The 25592-nt window shown below is 35.0% G+C and overlaps 1 protein-coding gene across 1 annotated transcript in view; it reads left to right on the forward strand.

The window, feature by feature from the left end:
- Targ2 (Terminal ADP-ribose protein glycohydrolase 2) overlaps positions 1-24268 on the forward strand; it is a 43557-nt gene extending 19289 nt beyond the window's left edge. The window contains exons 2-5 of the mRNA XM_073985944.1: positions 11306-11998; positions 23000-23149; positions 23221-23523; positions 23596-24268. Coding sequence (XP_073842045.1) covers positions 11699-11998; positions 23000-23149; positions 23221-23523; positions 23596-23802 — 960 coding nt within the window. The 5' untranslated portion in view covers positions 11306-11698 and the 3' untranslated portion in view covers positions 23803-24268. The remainder of the gene's footprint in view (positions 1-11305; positions 11999-22999; positions 23150-23220; positions 23524-23595) is intronic.
- The last annotated feature ends 1324 nt before the right edge of the window (positions 24269-25592 follow it).

Raw genomic sequence — 25592 nt, forward strand, 5'->3', positions numbered from 1 at the left:
ATTTCAAAAAAAGGTTTAAAAGTTATTCCTAAGTATTTCATTGTGGATATTATGGAGGTTGTGGCCTCAATATACCACTGAAATTATTTAAATTAGGCATTTAGTTTTCGTTGGGGGTATACAACTTTTCACCTGAAAATTTTCGGTATAGGTCCACGTCTTCATATAACCCCCATAGAACGGTACCTCCCGATTTTCGATATTTTAAAGGTTTTAGCCTCAATATCTCACCGATACGGCTGAAATTTGGTATTTAGTCTTTGTTAGGGTTATAAAACTATTCACCTGAAAATTGTCGATGTAGGTCCACGTCTTCATATAGCCCCCATAGAACGGTACCTCCCGATTGTCGGTATTTTGAAGTTTGTGGCCTCAATATTCCACCGAAAGGGCTGAAATTTGGTACCTAGTCTTCGTTGAGGGTGTAAAACTTTCCGCCTCCAATTTGTCGGTATAGGTCCACGCATTCATATATAACCTATAGAACGGTATCTGTCTATTTTCGGTAGTTTGAAGTTTGTGGCCTGAATATACCGAAGGGGCTGAAATTTGGTATTTAGGCATTTGTGAGTATTTGTATTTGGTATTTGTGAGTATACAACTTTCCACCTGAATTGTGTGGGTATTGGTCCACGTCTTCATATAGACCCCATAGATCGGTACCTTCTGAATTTCGTTATTATGAAGGTTGCGGCCACAACATCCCACAGAAATTGCTGAAATTTGGCATTCGGTCTTCGTTGGAGGCATACAACTTTCCACCTGAAATGTGTCGATATAGGTTCTCGTCTTCATATAGACCCCATGACCAACCCGATTTTCAGAATTTTGAAAGTTGTCGGTTCATATCCGACCGGAATGGCTGAAATGTGGTATTTAGTCTTAGTTGGGGGTATACCACTTTCCACCTGAAATTTGTCGGCCCACGTCTTCCTATAGTCCTCATAAAATGGTAACGGTAAGGTTGTGGCATAAAATCCTACCAAAATGACTGAAATCTTTCGTGGGTTATTAAATATTTCAGAATAGAATGATCAATATAGGTCCACGTTTTGATGTAGCCCCCATAGAACGGAACCTTCCGATTTTCGTCATTTTGAAGGTTTTAGCCCATTATCATACTGAAATATTTGAATTTTGGTATTTAGTCTTCTTAATAAACGAAATAAAACTAATTGTTCCATTTAACTTCAATACAGCTAGTGGTGGAGGGTATAAAACCGGAACAGTGTTTATAATATGCACGAATCTGAAGATTGGGAACCCTTCTGGGACATTATTCGAATTATGTGGGAATTATTATTATTTTTGTTCTCTATATAAAAATTACCATTAAAGTACTTACATCGGTCGGTACCACTACAAACCACCGGCGGCTATAGCCAGTGTACTGGTGTAACCATAAAACACATAATTTTTCAAAGATGCTCGATTGACTTAAAAACAAATTTATCTTAATGCAGTACCGTCAATGTTGCTATCCCGCCTTTTCTTGTTTCGTTTTAAGCGAATGCATTTTGTAACACTCCCCTGTGTATCTCTCTCTCTCTCTCTCTGTGTTCGTGTTATATTTGGTTATCTTTAAGAACGCCTATTAAAAGATTAAATGAAATCAATAAATTTTAATGAAACTTTGTATTGGAATACCAACCATTCCATGTGATGTTTTATGGCACTTGAGTGTCGATCGAGTTACAAATAAATGTTCGTTCACTTTCAACTGTTGTTATTTTTAATTAAATATTAGATTATAAATAACTGAATAATAACAACGACGAGAAAGAATGTTAGCACCAATCCATATTTGGGTCTGTCGTCATATCGGCCTACCAGTTTTCAAGCACACCAAAGATAACATTACCATTTGTGTTAGTTCAAGCCAATAAAATTAATAATTGTAACAACATTTTAGGTAGATTTTGATCAGTAAAGGTAGTGATTACTATGCGGATGGAATCGATAACGAGATGATTGTGAATGCCCACAAAAAAAAACCACAAATTCGAATAAAAATAACTTCCTATAAAAGTGCATTGTAGTTGTTACATTGTTGTTCTTGTTGGCAATGATTAATTTGCATAGTAAATTAATAGAATAGTTTGTTCGTTGGCTGGTTGATTGGTTACTTGAACGTTCTTAAATTGGAAATGTGGGTTTTTCCACATAAAAGATATCGTCTGCCTTTTTTATTTTAGAACAACATTAATTTTAACTCGGCAACGATACTGCACTGATTTATTTCTTTGTTTTGTAATGGAGTGTTGGTTGGATAATTCTAGTGTGGTAAATGCTCAAAAGGGCATTCAATGTGGAGGTTTTACATAAAGATCAGAATATACACATATATCACAATTTGCTCATTGCTTTGGAAATATAGATATAACATATATAACAATGACTGTGAATGCTCACAAAAACCACAAATTATTAATATGTATGTATATACAATCACAAGAACTACTACCTTCGATGCAAATTTCATAACGATCCTCGAACAGCACTTGGACTGCATTAAAGCGAAAATTTTTGAACTTTTGTAAGGGAGGTTCCGAAGGTGTTATCCGAACTTTATTTTATAGATGGGTGACGACAGCGTTAATTTGCTTACCCTGCATTAATTCAAATTCATTCGTGCATTACCCACATTCTTAATGCACAAAATCAAACTGAATTTTAGGTATTACAATATGGTAACACTGTAAAAGAGAGCCCATATTCATGAAAGAGAGCACATTTATGCTCTGAGACACAATTTGCAGTGCAAACAACAACAAAATAGTTGTTTACCAATCAGCTGTTTCGTAAATGCAGAAACTGTCGTCTGTCAGGGTAAAATTATATGCAGATCTTAATGCAAATTAACGCTGCCGTCTGTCTTGGGTTTTAGACTGAGAGAAATATTACGATGTGAAAAAATTGAACCAATTTCAGTCACTCTATTGCTTTATTCATCAAGGTTACCAAATGCTGCAGGCAAGCGATAGGATGGCCTTGTCCCAAGTTCTGATCTTGCCACAAATAGTTGTGGCTTGCGCTATGTAGACTAGGGAACTGTTAAAAGTCTGCTTAAACTGATTTCAAAAAATTGTCAAAAGTTCTGAAAAATAAAAACCTTTAAAAGCTTTTTGTGGGGAAGCTTTTTTCATCGAATCACTTTTAATTAAGATTTTATGTAATCTTATACCCCGGTTACACTTAACCGGATTAATCCAGTGGGTTTGGATTTTAAATGTCAATTCCATAGCGCAAACGTCAAATAAATTCTCTCGAAGTGGGTTAACCCGACAGAAAACTCTAGTGCAACGGTACTATTAGGTGAAAACATATCAAAATATCATACAGGGATACGAGGTTGTAAAAATTCATAACCCTAATGTTGACAATCACATGATCTTTCAACCATCCGAGCACATTACGATCTCTATGCTGTGACGACCCGCTTCCATACAGACCCTATTCCTTCCGGCCCAACACTACCTGTTATTCCGGCTGTGCTCAGGGCTAATGGGGGGTGTTCTTACCGGAAGGAATCAGTCTAGGTCGACCAAGAAAAATTAAATTTTTTTTAGGTAGCATTATCTTAAAAATGCAAATTGACGGGGGAAACTTATTTATTTCGGAAAGAAATGATAAAGGGATAGATTGATGTTGTCTGTCTTCCCAAAGTCGAATAACCCACCCAACCTTGCCGACTTTCTAACTTATATGGCCAGCCCACACGCCTTTTAACCTAGCCCTTCAATTTCGTTTAATTTCAAATTTTTTTAAAATTTTAAACGTTTAATTTCAAACAAAGATTATTAACAAAATATTGTAAAAAAAATATGTACAATTATAAACCGTGAATATAAATTCTATAGTATAATTTAACAAATAGCGCGATTGGATTGATATAACGCGAATATAACGGATTATAGAATATTTATCGTATATCAATGTTAATAAAAAAATAATTATAATAACAGTATTACGTTTAAAAGATAAAATGTTTTGACCACTCAACACATTTGTTTTATACTAAATATTTAAAATACGTTTATGTATATTCCATGTAATACTTACAGTTTTCATTATCCCTCTCAACAAGCGCTTGCAGAATGGACCTTGAAAATCTTGACAAGAATAATTTGAGTGGGAATAAAATGTGTTGAGAAGTTTAAAATTAACTATAGAATACAACTTAATCGTTAAATATATATATGATGAAGTTAATCTAGATGATGTTCTCCGATTAATTGTTTGACATAGTAGCCTTGTATTGATCCATTTAACGCAGAAGATGCAGGAAAAAATAGTACAAAGCTGGGATGTGATTGCTTAAAATCTTTATAATTTTATCCCGACGTTGAATACAGAAGATATGGATAGACCATGTCGCCAATAGATTTAGAAAATCGATGCATGCGTTCGATAAATACTTGGCCTTATAAATTAATACAGCAGATTATAATTCTTTAGACGAAAATCAGCAGAAGTTCTTAAAACATTTTTATAGAATCCAATATCCTTTCAAAATTCTTATGCACAAAATTCGGCAGACATTCTTTAAAACATTTTACGTAGGCCAAAGTCTTTTGAATTCTCATGTACAAAATTTTGCAGAAATATCCTTTCATATACAAATTCAGCATAAATTCAAATATCCTTTTTATATAAAATTCAGGCGAAATTCTTTTAATATGTTTCGGCAAGTTCCATTATATATTCCAAGCAATATCCTTTATATCCTTATGAAAATTTCAGTAGTATCCTTAATGTATGTTCGAGGATATACTTATTTTTTTTTTTTAGATTTAAGAACGAATCGTTTCAAATACTATTTATTGAATGAATATTTTTTTCCGACAGGCAAACCTCTCTCTCCAAAAGTATATTTACTTGCCTTCTATATTTTGAAAAAAATATGTACTTGTATATTCCCAAAATAAAAACTTATAGTGCTCACAATGCCGTCTGGAGGTGTGAAATTTCAGAAAGGTAGAGATTAAATAATTGCGAAGATATCACCGCGCCTTGGAGAACTGCCGGATTCACTCTATGGGTCTTCGACTTCCTATTTCTGAATTCCATAAACGTCTTGCGTCCGCACATATAATTGACGGGAAAAGTTTTCTCTAAGCTGGGAAAAGTGTTTCTATGCCCTCGAAAAACCTGGCATGGTTGCCGGTATCGAAGGCGGTCATGCGTCACCTACCATGACGGTTCGGTCGAACGGCCAGTTCTGGTTTAGTCCTCAGTATGAATATAGCGTTTTATGCTGTTTTTTTAGAATCCATTCTGATGTTGTGCTACTGGAACCTGCTTCTTATCATTGGGAGAAGTAGTGCTTCTAAAATCTTCGCTAATGGCGACAGGAGGGAGATCGACCACCCAGCCAAATTCAAGGGTTCTGGTACAATCTGGATGGCTAACGATAGGTTAAAGACACTTTTCAAATACTGAATTTCTGATTAAAATAACACCCGTCCATCACGCCCATTTCCTAGTTTCTTTGCCTTTGTTGGGAAATTTGGTCTAATTTCGAGCTTTCGGGTCTCCTCTCTTCCTCGCAGGAGCGTCTAAGTTCAACGTGAAACATGTTAATATATCTATTTGCTCGACCAACGCTGTACCCCTGTGTTCATTGCTTAAGACGGAATGCCAAACGTCAAGATGAGCATTTACGGGGAGCTAAGCAACAACATGTGGTGATAGGTGCTGCTCATGCTGTTGTTGGAGAGACTGCGTGGGTGTTTTGTATTCCAACGACGACGGTGAATCGGATGACGAAGTTGTATACACGATAGGAGATGCACTGGCACATCAAGTAGCGACATAACTTCAATCGCAGTAGTATTGCAGGCGGCCAAGACCAGAGCAGCTTCGGAAGTGCACCCATCACTACTTTCGTAACATATAACCGATGTTGACAAAGGGTGAATGCGGATCTTCTCTATTCCAGCATGGACCAAAAGATCTCGGAGCAGACATTCCGGGACAGATTGCAGGAAACACAAACTTCGACACTAAAAACTACACACTAAGTACCTTCGGTAAAAATTTCAAAACGATACTAGAACAGGTATAATACTGCATTCAAGCGAAAATGTGAGGGATGTAACCGAATAGATATAGAACTTCTTGGAACTCGATGTAGATTTGAAGGAAATTTTACCATGTACAAATTTTCATTTCGGATACTCAATTCGTCAGTTATAGCGATTATCAGATCTTTTAGTTGGTGTCAGCAGGGTTTTTTTTATAGCTTTTGGGTTATTATCTAAGGAAGCATGGATTTGTACCACTGCAATAGGGGGCAACCTGTTGCAAAGAAATCAAAACGATCCGATAAATGTGCTTAAATTGTACATATGCAGAAAATATGTAGACTTTGTGTGGGATGTAGTCGAAGTAGTAGCAAATCAAACTCGCGCTGTAATTATAAAATTGTTGTGCAGGTGCATACTCACAAATAAATAAAGGAAGCAAAAAGTCGACTAGTCTAACCGGGCTGAAATTGGTATAACACTGTGCAACATTTTTAAGGTGATCTTATGCAAACAATTCGAACTGAGGATTTTTTGACAGCTCGGATTTTATGGCCCCATCTAAACATGGTTAAATATTGAGTTTTTAAAGAAATTCCAAAACCGTTAATTTTTTCTGAATATTTTCTTTTGGAAAAATATTCCCTGGAATGTAATACACAACTCTTCAGAACATGTCATTGTTGTAAAATGCCCCTATGCCGTTATTTTCAGTACATTTTTCAACGACGATTTAATAAAAATGTCAATAATGTAGTGAAACCCGAAATGCGAGAATAAACTGTTGGTGTGAACTGTGTTTGAAATACGTGTTGTAAAATATATGATGTAAAATACCACTGAAACAACATGAATTAGGCATTTTAGAGTTTCAGAGTGTTCTGAAGAATTGCTGAGAAATTTATTTGGAATATTTTTGCATTAGGTTACTTGGTTCAACACCAAACAGTTTAGCTGATACAGACCAGACTTTCAGCAGTTATACGTGGAATTTTTCTTATGTGGTTTTTTCAAAACATAAGTTCTACTAGTTTAGGGCTACAAAATTGCTAAAGACAGCAAGGCCAAATTCCTATTCGTTTCTGAGATAAAGGCCTGATAAATGCAAAAAAGTGTCGATTTAGCCCGGTTTATATGAGGCCATAAAATCCGAACTGGATCTGACAGGACAAACCCCTACTAGGGTTTTTGTAGTCTAAATATATACTTTCAAAAAATACATACTAGAAGTTGTTTGCATTTTCAGTGTTGCATAGTGTAATCAACACCATAAAATAGTCTGAACTAAAATTTAATAATTAGTTTTCTTTCCGGTCCGCAATTTTGAGTGGGGATATTTTATAACCACGGATACCCCGTATGCCTAAATGCATTTTACTCCATTTTAATGTGTGGGCCTATGTTGACAATTTTTGGTGGAGAAGTTCTGTAACCACTGAGAATCTCAAATGTCATATAACAGGTGGTTCGGTCAATAAATTGTAGCTAAAATCCTCAAATGCGGAAAATTGGGAAGTACCACTATATGGTGGCTATACCAAAACATGGACCCATGGTGAAACATTTTGGTGGAGAAATTTTGTGACCACTGAGAAAAAAAATTGGGAGGTACTGTTATATGGGGCTATACCAAAACATGGACATATGTTGACAATTTTTTGTGGAGAGGTTTTGTAACCAGGTATTTTGGTCAAAAAATTTAGCTAAATTTCTCAAAATACTGAAAATCTTGAGGTACCGTTATATGGGGTCTGTACACGGAGGAAAAAAAACCTCTGTAACATGTGTCCCAAACATATTTTGCAGCAAACATATATTTGTTTGCAATCAGTCCCAAACATAACATATGTTTGGGTCCTGCAAACAAATAAATGTTTGGGTGCAAACAAAATAAAACCCAAAAGCGACAAAAAACAAACACATGCACCAGTGGGCGCTTACTGAAAGCAACCCAGCAAGCATTTTTTATCGCCCATTACCCGAAGCAGTCACTCCCAGGCGATAGAAATACACATCCGCGATCTCGCATTCTAATTGAAGTAGGCACACCGATCGGGAAGAAATGAACCACGTCCACGACACTTCTTGGGAATGCCGCTTTCGAGACTTCCTAGAAGTACTTTTAGCGATAAAATTGGTTGTGACGAAAAAAAAAACATTTTTTTTCGTTTTTCAATTTATCTGTTGTTATTCTTTTAATTTTTATTTTTTTACTATTCTAATTAAAGTTCCAAATTACATACGGTTTTAAAGAACTATCCTTAGATGAAATTGCCATCTTCATTAATTTTTGTACTTTTAAAAATGTTATGTTGCCTGGCCTGGGAATCAAACCCATGACCTTAAGAATGCAAAGCGAACATGCTTACCACTGCACCATCTAAGGTACGGTAAAGTCTTATATTAGTTTAAGGTTGTACACGCCTCAAATGAACGTAAACAATCGAAGTGTCTGCATTGACCAGAGAATGTGTCTGCCCATGCGATAGTCGTAAGTTAGCATTGTTAGTGTAAAAAAGCAATAATAGAATTTCGATCTCCTTTTCTGACACTAGGTAGTTATTCAAGAAGTTCAAAAAGGGACAGCAATGCAATTGTTATTGTAAAATGATAAAGGATCGCTATTTTCTAGAATAGAAGTTCAGAAAGCGATTACTTCTGATAGAGGAAGTGACTCACTCACTCCCAATTGCTGGCTGGGAAGGGAGCGTAAATGTCAATGTATAACACATTGATATGATGCTCCCTTGCTCTCTATTAGCGCTCACTGGCTATCTCTAACATATACACACATTTTTAAATAATGGTGGTGGTTTGTTGAAACGCATGGAAATAAGCAACAACAGACACATAGGTACAAAAAAATTCAAAGAGGTACCCCCCCATACCAGTTGCTGGTATTATTCGAATGTTTGGCACAACTTTCGAAAACGACTATCACTGTCGAATGTTTGGAAAATGTTTTTCGTGTGTACACAAGCACGTTGTTCTTTTGTTCGTCAAAAGTACGAAAACGATATCATTTTCGAACATTTGGTGAATGTTTTTTCTTCACAAGAAAAATTGTTTCGAGAAAAATTTTTTACTTTGAAATTTTTTTGGTTTCAAAAAATAATTTTATGTTGTTTGTAAAAAATTCCCATTTTTTTTTTTCAAATAATTTCGATATAAATGCTACTTATAATATAAACAATAAGTGTTGATGAAGACAGCTTATGGGTAGGTTGCCAAACACAAGACAACAGTGTTTATCAACAAGTACATATCGAGTCGCAAACATAACAAAGAAATAAAAATGGAAAAGGTACATAACAGAAACATCAAGACACTCCACAAAAAATGTTTTTCACCACTATCGTAGAAACTATCGTCATTCATTCGTTAATAATATTATTGCCGATATTCGAAATCGAAGGTTTTCCTGCCACAAACTGAGCGACGAATGAATCGTTTTCAATTCTTTCTTCAAACTATCGAGAAACATTCGAAACGATATCATTTTCGATAACAATGGTATGGTGGGATGTATTGATGTAATTACCAATATCAAATGCGGGTTTTTCCTTGTCCAATAAAAAATTTCCATTCAGTTTTTGATTCAATTATAAAATTTCCAATTATAAAATGTATTGGGCATTAAATTTCCTAAAAAGCACAATTTCTTTAAGAAAACACAAAACACTGATTTATTCACTCACATTGCCGTATTTACTCAATGATTGTATTTAGACAACTGAAAAAAAGAACAACATAATTATTTTTTTCTTTTCCTCTTCGATTGCTACGATGGTTAACAACAACAAATAACGAAACACACGTGTTTGACCAAAGCTTCTGCGTATTCTATTACACCATGCACACAGCTCTTTGTTATAAAACAGACGTGACCAAAAAGAGAACAACCCAAAATGTGAATATATTCAAACTATTGGCAAATTATGACTGTGTGTTAGTATGTTTTTATGCACGCACGCTACAAAACAAAAACAAATCAAAACATTATCTCTTTTTCGTGCGCTCTTTCTATGCATTCGGGTCGTATGTGTGTAAATTGCCGAAAAACTTCGGCACCGCTGTGTCAAAGAAGAACACATTTGTTATAAAACAGCATTCGCGAGAGCCCTGTTGTTCCTCTCTTTGACAAAAATCCTCTCTCCACCCATAAAAAATATGTTCTAACATAAAAAATATGTTGGTACCCAAACAAATAAAATTGAGATATGTTACAAAATGTTGCAAACATATATTTGTTTGGACACAAACAACTTATGTTTGGATCCAATCATATATTTGTTTGCAACCAGTCCCAAACAAATATTTGTTTGGATCCAAACATATTTCTAACATATATTTTTCTGTGTGTACCAAAACATGGACCTACGTTTACAATTTTTACTTTTAGTGAAAGTTATATCGAATTTTCAGAAAGAAGCATTTTACGGTCTTCAAATTTCCCAAATTTTGGCATATGTATCTTACATAAAATTGAAGGGTTTCCTGACCAGTGTGGATATGTTCGGTTTGTCACATCCGCACATCACCCTTATTACCATCGTCTTTTACCTTGCAGTGTAGAGATTTAGCAAGAACTTCTCCAACTCTCCCTGTCTTGATTGATCAGTGATATTGGATGTTGTAGGCTCTATATTACGTTCGGTTAATATGCTATTAACCGTATACATTCAATATTTTCTTTCTCTTCCTCTGCATCTGGTACCAAACCCAAATCAATAAAAAACGATGATACATTTAGTTCACACACATCTACAACAATGAGGTTTTGAATTTGCTTTACTTTCAACGTCTTAGCGCACCAACAAGTTACTTTATCATTCCATTCATTATTAATTCATTGATACCACAATAAATTCACACAATTTTCACTTGTTCAGTTTTAATCGCAACACGAATTGTCACAATAAACATGAAATATTTCTCAACGCTCAGCCCCAAAATAGCAAACTTTTAATTAAAATCGGCTAAGGCTTTCGGCGTAACCAAAACAGAAACAAAAAATAACAGAAACAATTCTCACAAGTTACTGACACCGACAGACATTCGTCAGTGGTTTGTTAGATATGACGATGCCGGTTCGCCGACTGACACACATTTTTTTGCCATGCCAAAGAGGGTGACTGGGGCTTTGTGTGTTTTGATTTTGAGGTTTGTGAAGGTGCAATTGCTAAAATTAAAGTTCATTAAAAGACAGACCGCAATTTAAACGAAAACAATTTTTACGATATTTTGATTGGTGTGTTTTTCCCTTCTCTTCTTTCTAGAAATATTGTTTATCATTCTAACGGTGTACCGGCATTTTTTATAAGGCAAACAAGCAAGCAGCGAACTCAACAAAATCAGTTATAAACAAAAATAAGGGAAATATAACTTTTCGAAAAGGTGATACAACAACAACAAAAACAATTTGGAAGCCCTCATTCTTTAAGCTGATTAAAAAGACCGGAATACAGAAAAAACGAATACCAATCAAACACTCAGTCATCTTAGACGCTAACTAACTAAGCGGAAACAAAGATTCGCAACAATAAATTATTACAGCAAGTCATTAAGTGATTATCGTGGTCATTGTTTTCATTTTATTTGAAAGACGAAGAAGAAGAACCCGTATACGAAAACAACTTTTTGACGAACGTGTGAAATGCCAAAGAATCATCATGACAGCCTTTAAGTTAACCGAAGTGAAAGCTGACATCTTCCAAATTCCACAATCGTATTCGTTGGCCTTTAGCAGTAGCGCCGATTTTTATGCCGAAAAGGGTAAATTAGCATGGAAAGTGGGAGTTATTTTTGGTCAATACGATGAACTTAGTCGCCAGTACATCACCAGTGGTAATGTTGCCGTTTTAGAAGATCATAACCGTTTCATATATTTGCTGGTGACCAAAGAAAACATGTACTACAAGAGCACCTATGGTGATGTGGAGTCAGCACTGATATGTTTGCGGCATCATATGGTAAGTTAATATGCATGATCAGTAACAAATAAAAGTTTTAAAATACATTAGGGTTATAACTTTTTCTGCATGTGATCCACCCAGTGCGCACATCGATTGCCTTCACTTTTTGAAAAATTCCTTTCGCTTTCCCCAACTATTCGATTTATGGAGTTAATCGATGTCTGCACTTAACGGCTCATATATCAACAATACCACTGCATAAACGCAAAATATAAAGTTTTTCTCTGTCGTTTCGGTCTGAAGATTGTACCAAAAACATATAAACATAAAGATAGGAAAACTAAATTGTTAAGGGGTGACCCCCATTTGTAAATTTCAGAAAATCGAAAATTTTTTATTTGGCTTATTTTAAAGTAGGAGTAGCGTAGAATATGTGGTAAAAGTCGAGTTAAGTCGGTCAGAACAATATTGCCTGAAATATGAGCTTTGGAAGGAAAAAAAATTATTGTGTTTTGTGTTTGTTTTTCTCGAAATGACATTTTGAAATCGGTTCCCACTTTCGCTCGAAAACTAATGAACCGATTATCATACAATTTTTTGGGAGTTATCAAAGAGTAGTACTTCATCGATCGATTTTATTTTTAAAAAATTGCCCGTTTTATGATCAGAAAACGTCACTTTTTTAAGCCAAAAATTTAAATTTTTACTTTCTTAGTACACCATTTCAGTAAAATCAAATATTTTCAAAAAATCGATCGATGAAGGACGAGATCTTTATGTTCTAAATAAGCCCCAAAAAAAAAATGACGATCGGTTAGTTTTTGAACTAGAGTTGCCACCGCTTTTACAAAAAAGGGTTTCGTGGACGGCCATTTACCCCAAAACCACATAATATTTTTCAAAAAAAAAAAAATCACACAAGGTAATGATGTGCTCTTTCAGAAGAAAAAAAATTATCTACCAAACAAGTTTGGTAGTTTTCTTGGAAAGAAATCATAAAAAATTGCCGTTTTGGGCTTTACAAGTGGCAGCTAAAGCAATACCTAATTGATTGGAAATTGTTATATAAAGATAGGGTTTGCCATTAGAAGTAACGTCCTAAAAGTCCCCATCGATACCATGTGTGCAAACGAAGTTATTCAGGGTCAAAGATCATTTTTGGAGTCCTTATTCATTTTTTATACCCTATACCACAATGTGGAAAAGGGTATTATAAGTTTGTTTTGGTAAAAATTCATGTAACACCGCGAAATATTCGTCGGAGACCCCCAATGTGGTATACCAATCTTCATATCTCGACGAGATAAAGCGATTTTGAGATGTGTGTCCGTCCGTCCGTCTGTCCATTATAAATTGTAAACACGCTCCAGGCCGCAATTATGGACCGATCGTCACGAAATTTTGTATGGAGGTCGGGTTCAGATCAGAATAGATCCCTATTCTTATTGGTGATGATCGTGAAATATTTAGCGGGTGAAATGGACCAAAAACATAATATTTATCCAATTTTCTAGCGGCTCTGTAGGTCTCAATAATAGTCCGATCAACTCGTAATTTTAAATAAGGTAAGAGTGTATCACAAAGGAGAAGCTTGCAATTTGAGATGGCGATCGGATAATATTTAGAGGGTTAAATGGACCAAAACTTTTGTGTGAAAATTGTGACAATTTTTAATATACAGCTTATATCTTAATTCCTGGAAGTGACATTCCGGACAAGTGAGATATATTTGAAAGTGGAGCGCTTGTCCTTTCAATTGGTGTCAATTATGTTGGTGTGCATGATCAGATAACAGAGTTACAGCCTAATATATTCCGTTATTTGTTTGTAGTGTAATAATAAACTCGCTAGAAGTCGCAATTATACATCAATAGTCACGAAATTTTGCACCGAGTAAGAGTATAGGTGGAAAAAGATGCCTACAATTTTGAATGATGATCTGATATTCTTTAGCGGGTGAAATGGACCATTACTTTTGTATGAAAAATATAAAAAAAATTATTTTTGGTCGATATTTTAATTCCTTGAGGACATATGGTAATATTCAAAAAAGTTTTACAATCGTTGAAGTTGAGGTTCACCTTTTAATAAGTCGCGAACTGTTAATATATTTTATAAAATATGAATATATTTATTTTAATTGAAGTGTTTTAGCCACGATCTCATAATATGGACCATAACAAATAATTTTCGTGGAAGCTGCGTTGGTGGTAATATAAAAAAAATGGGAAAAATGTGTTGAAGTAAACAAGTTTTTTTTGTGTTCTTTCTTGATTTCTGGCCAAACCACGCAAAATTCAAACCTGTGCTCAAAGAAAGAACAAAAGAATACCCTTTGGGCAATATGGTTCTAGTGTATGACTTTTCGATATATATACTGCATCCCCCTAAAATCGATGCTGACATTTTGAAGTTTTGATTTCAGTGTTATTCGAATTTTTCTTATAATTAGAGGGTGCAACTAGATAATCCAAACTAGTTTATAGGATTGTAGAACTCGCGATTCCACGTCGTTCGATGTATATCTCATGAGTGTGCTCCGTACAGCTTCCTAGTAATAGGAGTCCAAAGGCGAAAATTTGGTGCGTAAATTTTCTGAAAAAACCTATTTTTTGGCTTTAAAATTTACAACTGTCGTACATGTACCCCTGAACCCCGCGTGATTTTAGTTCTTTTACGTGCCGGATGTAATAAGCCCTTCCGCGTTCGAATCCATCTACTAAAACGCCAGATATAGATACCTTGAAAGTAGGAAAATCTGCTAAAATATATTTTGACAATTCCGCGAATTTAACCGCGATTTTCTTTGATTATTTTTACATAAATGTAATCCTTTATACGCGATTATAATATTTGCCAAAAAGGTGTGTCACAAATTACAACGATTCGGGAGTAATATCCCTATTTATCCAAAAATAGAATGTGGTGGCACACCCGCAGTTCTTGACGAATCTGTCTAAAATAATTTATTTTGGCGTATTTTTAATAGGCGGCCATTGAAATCGGATGCACCTTATAATCATATGCACATCGCGTAATTTTTGCCCACTTGAAGGTTTTTTGAATAGTAAGATGCAACTGATGGCACACTTTGGATCTTGAATGAAACAAGGGAAAATCCATGCATATTGACAGACATGGACTCCCTGTATCCGAAAAGCACATGCACCTCAACTGATTTAAACGGATTCGCGAATTACACTCTTTTTAACTGTTGTGTTTTTTCTTTGGTTGTGATTTCAATATTACTCTGTACTTCTTAACTCTATTGCTTATCATTCTAAACAAATATACTTTCACGATGACAAACTATTTTCCTCGAAGGAGTTTTAGCAAAATACTTCAGGTTTTGTATGGAAATTTAGCGAAATACTAGATTAACTCCTAAAAATTTTTCTCCAATTTTTCGTATTAAACCAAAAAATATATTTTTGAAATAATATTCCCACAATAAGTTCTTGTCTTTTGTTGTTGCTGTAATATGCATGTTATGAACCCAATATTTATACTTTTGGCCTCACATATTTCTATGCGTTGTCTAGATTCTGTAGAGATTTTAAATTTATTTTTTTGAGTTAGAATAAATTTAATTTAATCTAATATTTTTTCATTATTTCTTGATTTTCCGCGAAAATAAAAACAAATTTAAAAATATTTTAACAATAGCGGAGAGATATAACATTCTGTTAACGATTTATACATATATTTTCTTATTAAAACCAAAAGGGAATTTTTAAATATTTTTTCTTTATAAGGGAACAAAACCCCCTATAACTTTTGGGTACAGCATCCAATTTTGTGAACGCGAACATATTTGAAACCACAATTTTATTCTTAACCTAAGTACCAAAAATCGCGTGTGTGCTCACAAAAAAAATTTAATTTTTTTTCTCAATGGTATTGAAAAGGAAATTTGAAATTTACCATATATACTTCGCAAAGTAGCCTACATACGGAAAAAAACTACTGACCTTTCCTCTGATGTAAATTGCAAGAAAGTGTTTGCTAGACAACGGGCCTACTGCCAAATTTATAATGGGTTCTGTGTAGAGAACCTTATTTTTATCCCATGCTACTTATTGTCTCTCCAAAAGTTTATGTAGACGCCGAAATTCATATCGCGACGAGATAAAGCGATTTAGCGATGTGTGTCCGTCCATTAAAAATTGTAAACAAGCTTAAGGCCGCAATTATGGACCGATTGTAACGAATTTTTTAAGGAGGTTGGGTTCGGGCCAGAATAGAAATGATTAGTTTTTGGTGATGATCGTGAAATGTTCAGGGGATGAAATGGACCAAAAACAAAATTTTAACCAATTTTGTAGCGACTCTGTAGGTCAAAATAATAACCCGCAAAATTTTAAACAAAGTTTGAGTTTATGATGAAGAAGAAGCGTACAAACCAACGTGAAGATCAGATAATACTTAGCGGGTTAAATGGACTGAAACTTTTGTGTGAAATTGGTAAAAATTTCAATAACGTGCGGTTAAACGGAAGTAGTAGTACTACATAAGTGGGTTTCATTACTTTTTAGTTTGTGTGAACTAAATTTTCCTTTCCTGCTACAAATATGTCTTTGTCATGCTAGACAGGGACGTACGCAGGATTTCATTTCGGGGGGGGCACAACTTGACCAAAAATCATGAAAAATTCAAATGTTGTTTAGCGTTACGTAAAGCTATTTTAAGGGGTTATGGCCACTTTTAAGCATGAGAAAAGCCATTTTCATGCATTTCTTATAAAAAATCTATTAAACCTTAAGTTACCTTCTATTTTTTTTTTTTTTTTTGGAAAATCTTACATTAAAATGCTCGCTTATAAAGCACTGTTTTTACTAAAGCAGTTTGCGCTACCCACTGTAGTTTGAAAAAGAATAAACCGATCAGCATATATTTTTGTGGGATCATTACGAACCTAATAATCTTGTCCATTATCGAAAAGGAATTAAAAAAATCAATTTTTAAAAATTTTGAACAGTTAAAATCAAAATTTCGATTTTAACAAAAACAAAACACCGTACAAAATTGATATTTTTTCTGACTCCGTCAGCAGTTTTTTTAAGACTCTCTCGGTTAAGCACATGATTTATGTGTACAATAGTCCCACAAAAACATTTAAAGTGCCACTTCGAGGAAAAGACGTTTTTAGTTTCTATGCTACATACAAAACACAATAAATGTTTCCCTTCGAAAGCTCATATCTCGGTAAATTTTTGTCTGACTGGAAATTTTGGCACATATTCTATTCCATATTCTATTCTATATTTTATATGAAATAATGGTACAATGTATATAAATTCAATAGAAAGAATTCATAATATTTAGTCCCAATTTACATTAGGCGAGTTTACTTGCGGCAAGTCTCAGTTTGTAGGAGAGACACGTAAGGGATATGGAAGTGGAAAAAAATTGCTCGTACCGGCAATTTTCAGGCAATTCCTTTTATATTTTTCGTTTTTGACATTATTTTCATTGTTTTGAAAACAAAACTTGCAGAAACAGAATTGCCTGTATAAACGCAAGAGGCAAGTTTAAAAGAGAACGAGAAAAATTGCCGCAAGAAAAATCGTTTAATGTAAATTGGGACTAAGGATACAATTTTAAATATTTACAGAGTAGGATATTTAGAATTGAAATTAGACAATATCGGGCCACGTTCGGTAATGTCGCCATGTAAAATTTATTGAAGTATATTGAAGTTTTTAATCATACAGGTCCACGTTATGGTTTATCGCAGAATTTTACAACAACAAAGAATTGCCGTTGTCTTTGCTGTAGCAAGATTTTCACTATTTCGATGATCTTAGCCTAATTTTTAAGAATATTGGCTGTCGTTGTCGTTGATATGTTTCCAAATGAAAACATTAAGAAAAATTTAACAGTTTTCGAGATATGGTGCGAAATGTATACAAATTATGGAATTTTTAGATATATTATAAAATTTATTTTTTTTCATTTCTCCAAATATTTTATTTTGGCCCTTCCGTACAAATATGCTGCAAAGGTCAGAAGAAGATTTGCATTGGTTTCAGAGATATAGCCCCGAGTTGTTTAAAAAGTCGATATTTAATAATGTTTAGATGGGGCCATAAAATCCAAGCTGTATCTGACTCAACAAAACGGAACTAGGGCTTTTGTACTTTGGGTCTGTACTTTCAAAAAATCCTCACTTCAAATTATTTGCACAAGATTACCTTAAACATGTTGCACAGTGTTATTTACCGAAAGAGATAGATTCTGATACCAGGATTATTTTTACTTTTAATATTATGTTACAAAAGAAGCGTTATAATTTGTTTTCTTAATTGAACGGTTAGAAGTTTTTGGACTCGATGACAAACACTTTGATGGACTTAGTTCTATATAGTTTTGACAAATAACAATCGATCCTTGTTGAACCCCACATAACTATTCACTAATAATTATTTGAGAGACACTCCTCTCGATAGTTACCGCGCCCATAAGCTTTTTAGTTGGCCAACGTAGTGTTTAGAGCTTTGTCAGGAAGCATAAACTTGTCCACGAAAAATAGGATATCGCTGTAAACAAACAAACAGTCTTTAAACTGCAGTTATGTTAGACTTGTATAAGAGACCTGAAGATGTTGTCCAAACATATTCTCTTGGACCCTGATGTACTTTTGGAAGTAATCTTGCGAACCATATTAGGTTCGATTTTAGACCGAATCGGTACCGATATGACTTAAATTTAATTTAGACAAAACATTACGAGATCCATAACATGGACCGAGAGTTATCATGAGTTCCACCTGCCAGACAAACAGAGATACAGACGGACGGACGGTGGTAAGTACTTCCATATTGCCCCATTTCTAACTAAAATTCGTCTGTATAGGTCCACGTTTCGATATAGCCCCCATAGAACGGTACCTCCCGATTTTCGTAATACTGAAGATTGTGACGTCAATATTCAACCGAAATGGCTGAAATTGGTTATTTCGTCTTCCAAGAGCTATAAAATATTCCAGAAGTGTATTATCAGTATAGGTCCACGTCTTCCTATGTCCCCATAGAAGCGTACTTCTTGATTTTCGGTATTTTTTAAGTTTTAGATACATTCTCTTACCGAAATATAGGAAATTTGGTATTTAGTCTTCTTCGAGCCTAAAAACTTTCCGTCAGAAATTTTTCGGTATAGATAGACGTTTTGAAATAGCCCCCATAGAATGGTGCCTCACACTGTTTTACCAAAATTGCTGAAATTTAGTATTAAGTCTTCTTCATACACGAAAGAAAACTAATTATTCCATTTTACTTCAATACAACTTGTGGTGGAGGGTATAACAAGTTCGGCCCGGCCGAACTTAACGCCGTTCTTACTTGTTTTTTATATACATACATATTTCCATTCCCATAATACTGAACTTGTTTAATTTTGTTATAACCGGATTAGTTTTAAGCCTCGAGAGCTCTATACAGTTCAAATAAATAATAGACATGGGGTATATTCATTAGGGAATTAGCTTCTGATAGTGGTATGATATGACATGAAGAAGTAATTCAGATTTTATTGGAAGTTTCTCTCAAAAACAGCTTACAAACAAAAATTTTTAAAATATTTTCCTACAAAATTTGTTAAGAAAATATAAGTTTTAATTTGAAATCTTCATATATACAAACATTTTTATGAGAAAAAAATACAATAACTAGTTACAGTAGCTTAAAAAATTTTGTTCGACCAAACCATTTCGGGGTGGGGGCCCGGGCCCCCCGTGCCCCCCCCCCCCTGCGTATGTCCCTGATGCTAGATAACCTTTTGGTTTTGGTCATAAGTATTGTACATTACAACTCTGATATTTGATAATTCAATTTTCACAATCATTGAAAAGAAGTTCGGTGGAGAGCGATTGTTCTGGGATAGTGGTATAGGGTATCCCATGGTCGGCTCCGTCCGACTATAGACTTTTCTTACTTGTTTTTTTTTATTTTCCTCAAAAACTGTAAAACCTATCAAAAATCGACTAAAGTAAAAGTTGTAGGCTTGCAAATTGTCTACAGAATGGATCCTTATGACTTTTCAATAGGAGTCACCATTATTGAGATATCGTGATAGAAGTGTCAAATTACACATGTGAAGAAGTAAGCCGCATAATAACATAACAAGGCAGACCGGTTGAACTAACAATGCCATGTGTTAGGTATTTGCAGTAATCGGTCCAGTAGAACCGTGTCTAACCCGGTTTTAAATCTGAGCTTTCGGGTCAAATAACCGGCGAACCGGATCCACCGCCCATGAAAATTATTCATTTCCATAATCAGCGCAACAAATCCTACCTTTCGACAAAAAGTAAAAAAATCTGAGAGTTTTCGTTGGGTTCGTTCCCGTTGGGCTTTCGATTACACATGTGGTTTAAATGGACTATTTTTGCATAAAATGACTCTAACATGGAATAACTCTAAATGTCAAATTTGCTTCCTGTGAATGTTGTACACATAGTGTGAAAATTTTTATCTATCAAAATTATGTGGCAACTCATATGTACATTTTTCATTTAGGGAGCGCTCTATTCGGCCATTTATTCTCGTATGCAGTTGATAAATTAGTTGAAAGTATCAGTCAGTAAGAAAGTAAGAAAGTATCAGTCAGGTAAGCCGACAGAGATATACCCTCAGCCACGTACCCGAAGAAAAAAGTTAACACAATACTTCTGTAGTTTTTTTAGCTGTTGGGAAAATTTTCCAGGATGGAAAGGGCAGCAAAAAACTACATGTTGCAACAAAATTCAGAATGATCCACGACGAGTGCATTTTTTCAAACTTTGGGTAGTGCGTACCCTTAGGAGTGATCCGATGTAATACATATTCGGAATCTGTAGGAAATAGTTTTTTCTTTATTAGTCTATGGATATTTTCCTTACAGACTATATAATTAAAAATGTTGTACTTAATTTTCTGAATTTAAATATATTACAATTTTACTTTTCAATTTACAAAGTTTGAGCTAAATCGATTTCTCTCTTAAAGGGTTATTTTACACATTAGCCAGATTAGGTGGTGCCTCATTAGGGGTATAAAACTGTCTACCAGAAGTTTATAGGTGTAAGTGCACGTCTTTATATAGCCCCCATAGAACGGTATTCCCATTTTCGGCATTTTTAAGGTTTAGCCACATTATTCAACCGAAATAATTGAAATTTGGAGTTACAAAACTTTACGACAGAAATTTCTCGATATAGGACAATGTTTTGGTGTAGCCCCCATAAACGGTACACTTTTGAATGTTTTGGGCGTATTATTCAAACGGAATAACTGAAATTTGGTACTTAGTCTTCGCTAGGGACACAAAACATTATAATAGGTACAAAACACCCCATACAAAAAATCATACGGTATTGGCCCGCAAGTATGGTAGGGACGTACGTAGGGGTCCGGAACCGAAATGAATATTTTGCATACACTTTTTGAACATTTTGTTTCCAAAAAGTCATATATAACTTATACTTGTCACATGGTTGATTAGGGTATCACATGGTCGACTAGGGTATTACATGGTCGATTCTGTCCGACTATAGCCTTCTCTTACTTGTTTTTATATCCTCAACATTTATGCTAACGAGGGTATATACACTTTCATACGGGCAAAATGTGCCTCATCGAAGTAATGGTTTTGGACCCCAAGTATGTTTGAACAAAATCCGTTTCCGACAATTTGGAGTTGACTTAGCCATGTCCGACCGAATCAACCGATTAAGTTCAACATTTGGCTTCGGTAATATTTTTTGCAAACTTAGTTTAAGTTCGAAGATGGGTTATATCGGTCCACTCCTTCCGATACCTCCCCCACAAAAGTTCGCAAATGTTCGGAATATTTGTGCGCACGATAATTCCTATAGAGAGTAACCGATTTGATACATACTTTGCACATCGTGTAACAACTTGTACTCATTGTCCCCTATATGACGGTACACGTTTCATCAGGGGCAAGTCCATACTTTACACTTCCTAATATACCTACCAGATATAGATCAGGTTCGAATATGGACTATGTTTGTTTACTCTTTCAGGTACCTCCCACACAAAATTTCGGATAAGTTAACTTTAAGACTGCCACAATTACGACGGTAAAAGTTTTTTCAGGGACAAGTCCATACTTCTTGAGAAATCAGCCGAAAAGTGTAAAAACCCCTATGGCACCATATTTAGTGGCTGGAGAGCACGATTACTCTCGAACAGATCAACCGATTTGGTTCAAAATTTCGCCTTCGTTATGTTTGGTCCAAACTTAGCTTCAGTTTGAAGATGGGCAATAACGGTCATTAAAATGGTATGCACGATATCTCTTAAACGGGGCAACCAATAAAGTCGAAACTTTGGATCTCCTAAAATGTTGTCCAATATTTGTTACTCACTGAAATGACTAGTGGGCGCGATATCTATCGAAAAGATATGACTCCCAAAATAAGATCCACTTCCATGGACTATGTCGGTCCATTGCTTTTAGTAGCTCCTCCGCAACACTTTTGAACTTTAATTCTAATCCACATTTTTGTCGGCAAGATCAAATGTCCAAGAAGGGCCACAAAATTCTGAATACTAAAGCATGTGTGTATGGATGGGTGAAAAAAACAACAACCACATGATTTTCATCGTTTGTTTATGTACACGTACAATGCACGTGAGAGAGAGAAGCAAATGCAAAAACAACTCAGTGGGCGCCCTCGCTATACTTCTTTGCAAAGACAGCGCGTCCCTGGAATAGACCCTAAATACATTCGATCTGTACGTAGATGAAACATTAAATTCACATAGACTGAGGTATATCTCTGTCGGCAAAGCCGACTGGTACCTTTTTACTTGTTAAATTTAATTTAAACTTAGACACTACTGTGTAATATTTTTTGTTAAGGTCTACTTAATGCCGTAGGTCTACGTAAGGCCGTATTAAAACATTGACCTATATTGAAAAACAAAATAAGGATGGTACAGAGACAAGTATAACATTATGTCAGTTATATACATACGATTATTTGGCAAATATAATTACAAACTTGTTTGTAAAATAATTAGGTAACATAATCATTTATTTGTTTATTTTCAGCAAAATCATGGAGTTCACAAAGTTGCAATGCCACGTATATGTTGTGGCAGCGATGGTTTGGAATGGCCACAGATTAAAAAAATGATCTCGAGAATTTTTGCTCACGAATACAATACGGAAATAATGATTTGTAATTATCGCCCAGAAAAGGTAGGATACAAAAAAGATCCCTGTTTTAGATAAATATCACCGTTAATACCAAAACGCTTTCAAATTTTTAGATCGCCACACCCAGATGCCGATTTACCGAACAGCGGGGAAGCAATGTGTCAGCACCGGATAATTGTGCCGTCGTACATACGATAAGTGCAGATTTTGCCATGTGCCCTGGTCTTGGTGTTCAGTTCAATTGCAAAAGTAGCCGAAGCACCGAGCAACTGAGACAGGACAAGCATACCGGAAATGTAGCAGTGTTGAAAGATCAAAATCGTTATGTTTATAATTTAGTGACCAAAGAACGGAATCATGAGCGTGGAACATATGTGGCATTATTTTATGCTCTAATTGCAACCAGAGATCACATGGTAAAAATTAAAACAAAAAATAATTGAACAAAGTTAATCAATGTTTTTTTTTTTCGTTTGTTAAATTTTTAGCGCAAAAATGCTGTCACCAAATTGGCCATACCACGCTTGGGTTGCGGCATTGATCGCTTGGATTGGTTGCGTGTAAGAGATATTTTGGAAATTGTCTTCTCAGAAGATGCTGTTGAAATCAGAACGTATGCCCATGAGCCCTTGGTTTCTATGGCCAGTCGCGAATCCCTGCATATGCATTGCATGTCATGCAAGAGGGCCTTCTGACACAAGGGCAAAACAAAGCCGCTGCCACATAAAAAGCCTCCCGTTTGGAAATAATGTGTTGTTAAAGCTTTAAAATTTTACTAAAACTAAATTAAAAATCTCACATTTTTATGACGGACGTAGTGTTATTGTCATCATCAAAGTATACATTTGTGAAATCGAATCTAACCGCCTGAGGAGATAAATATGGTCATGGAGAAGAATTAAAACAAACATTTTCAAATCAAATTTAATGCTGGAAAGTTTTTATGTCAACATCAGCCACCGTGAAAAATTATGACGGGGATAGATGACAACCCCAATGATGTCACTTTTTATTATATTTCTTTCGCACCTGTAACAATTTTCCATTTTGTTATTGTAATTAACTTAAAAAAAAAAACAAAAACACACACAGAATATAACTCCGTATTTATTTATGTTTGTTTTGTGAATAAATATGTATTATTTGTAAACAAATTAAAAACGTATGACATTTTTTGCTGTATTTGATTTCATCCAACTGTGATGCAGTAGCAGAGTTAAAACAACATGACCAAATTTTATAGCTTTACAGTGGCAAAGATGACATCAAATGTTTTAAATAGGTAATAATAACTTGTTTTTTTATTACGGATACCGGACTACATGCTGTGTGAAGAGTTTTAGTTTAAATTTGCGGTTTTCAGAAAATGTAACACTTGTCGCCTTATGCCAATTTTGGGATATTGTTACCACGTAGTAATAACTGAAATAATTTGTGTTGAAAGATAGGTATAAAAATATTGATACACATTGTTGTGATTTTTCTTTTAGATTTTCAAGAATAACAACAAGTAATGTTGAACAAGGTTGTCTTTCACGAATAAATTAATGTAATCATAACAAGTAAGAACGGCGTTAAGTTCGACCCGTCCGAACTTGTTATACACTCTTACACGAGTTGTATTGAAGTATATCTGAACAATTAGTTTCCTTTCGTTTATGACGAAGACTAAATACCAAATCTCAGCAATTTCGGTACCATTCTATGGGGCTATTGGAAGGCGGGGAGTATACAGACAAATTTAGAGTGGAAAGAAAAAGACTAAATACCAAAATTTCAGCCATTTCGGTGGAATATTGAAGCCACAACTTTCAAAATACAGAAAATTGGAATGTACCGTTCTATGGGAAGTTATATGAAGTAGTCGACTATACCGATATATTTAGAGTTTGAATACCCCAACGAAGACTAAATACCAAATTTCAGCAATTTTGATGGATTATTGAGGCCACAACCTCCAAAATACCTAAAATCGGCTTAAACCGTCCAATGAGGGCTATATGAAGGCGTGGGCCTATACCGACATATTTCATATGAAAAGTTGTATACCCCCAAATTAAGACTAAATACTAAATTTCAGCCATTTCGGTGGAATATTGAGGCCACAGCATTCAAAACACCTAAAATCGGGAGGTACCGTTCTATGAGGGCTATACGAAGGCGTGGGCCAATACCAAAAAAATTCTGCAGAAAAGATTTCTACCACCAAATTTCAGCCATTTCGGTGTGATAATGAAGCTAAGACTTTCAAAATACCGAAAATCGGGTGGTACCGTTCTATGGGGGTTCTATCAAAACGTGGACCGATATAGTCCATTTGCAATACCAAACATCCTAGAAGTATCAGAAACTTCTATACCAAATTACAAAGGTCTATCTTAACAAGTAAAAAGGTATCAGTCGGCTCTGCCGACAGAGATATACCCTCAGCCTGTTTAATTTGAAACATTTTATTCCCGACAAAAATGTGGATTAGGATAGTACT

This window comes from Musca autumnalis, unplaced genomic scaffold (assembly GCF_047663935.1).
Source record: "Musca autumnalis isolate F117 unplaced genomic scaffold, ASM4766393v1 scaffold_4, whole genome shotgun sequence".
In the NCBI taxonomy this organism is placed as follows: Eukaryota; Metazoa; Arthropoda; class Insecta; order Diptera; family Muscidae; genus Musca; species Musca autumnalis.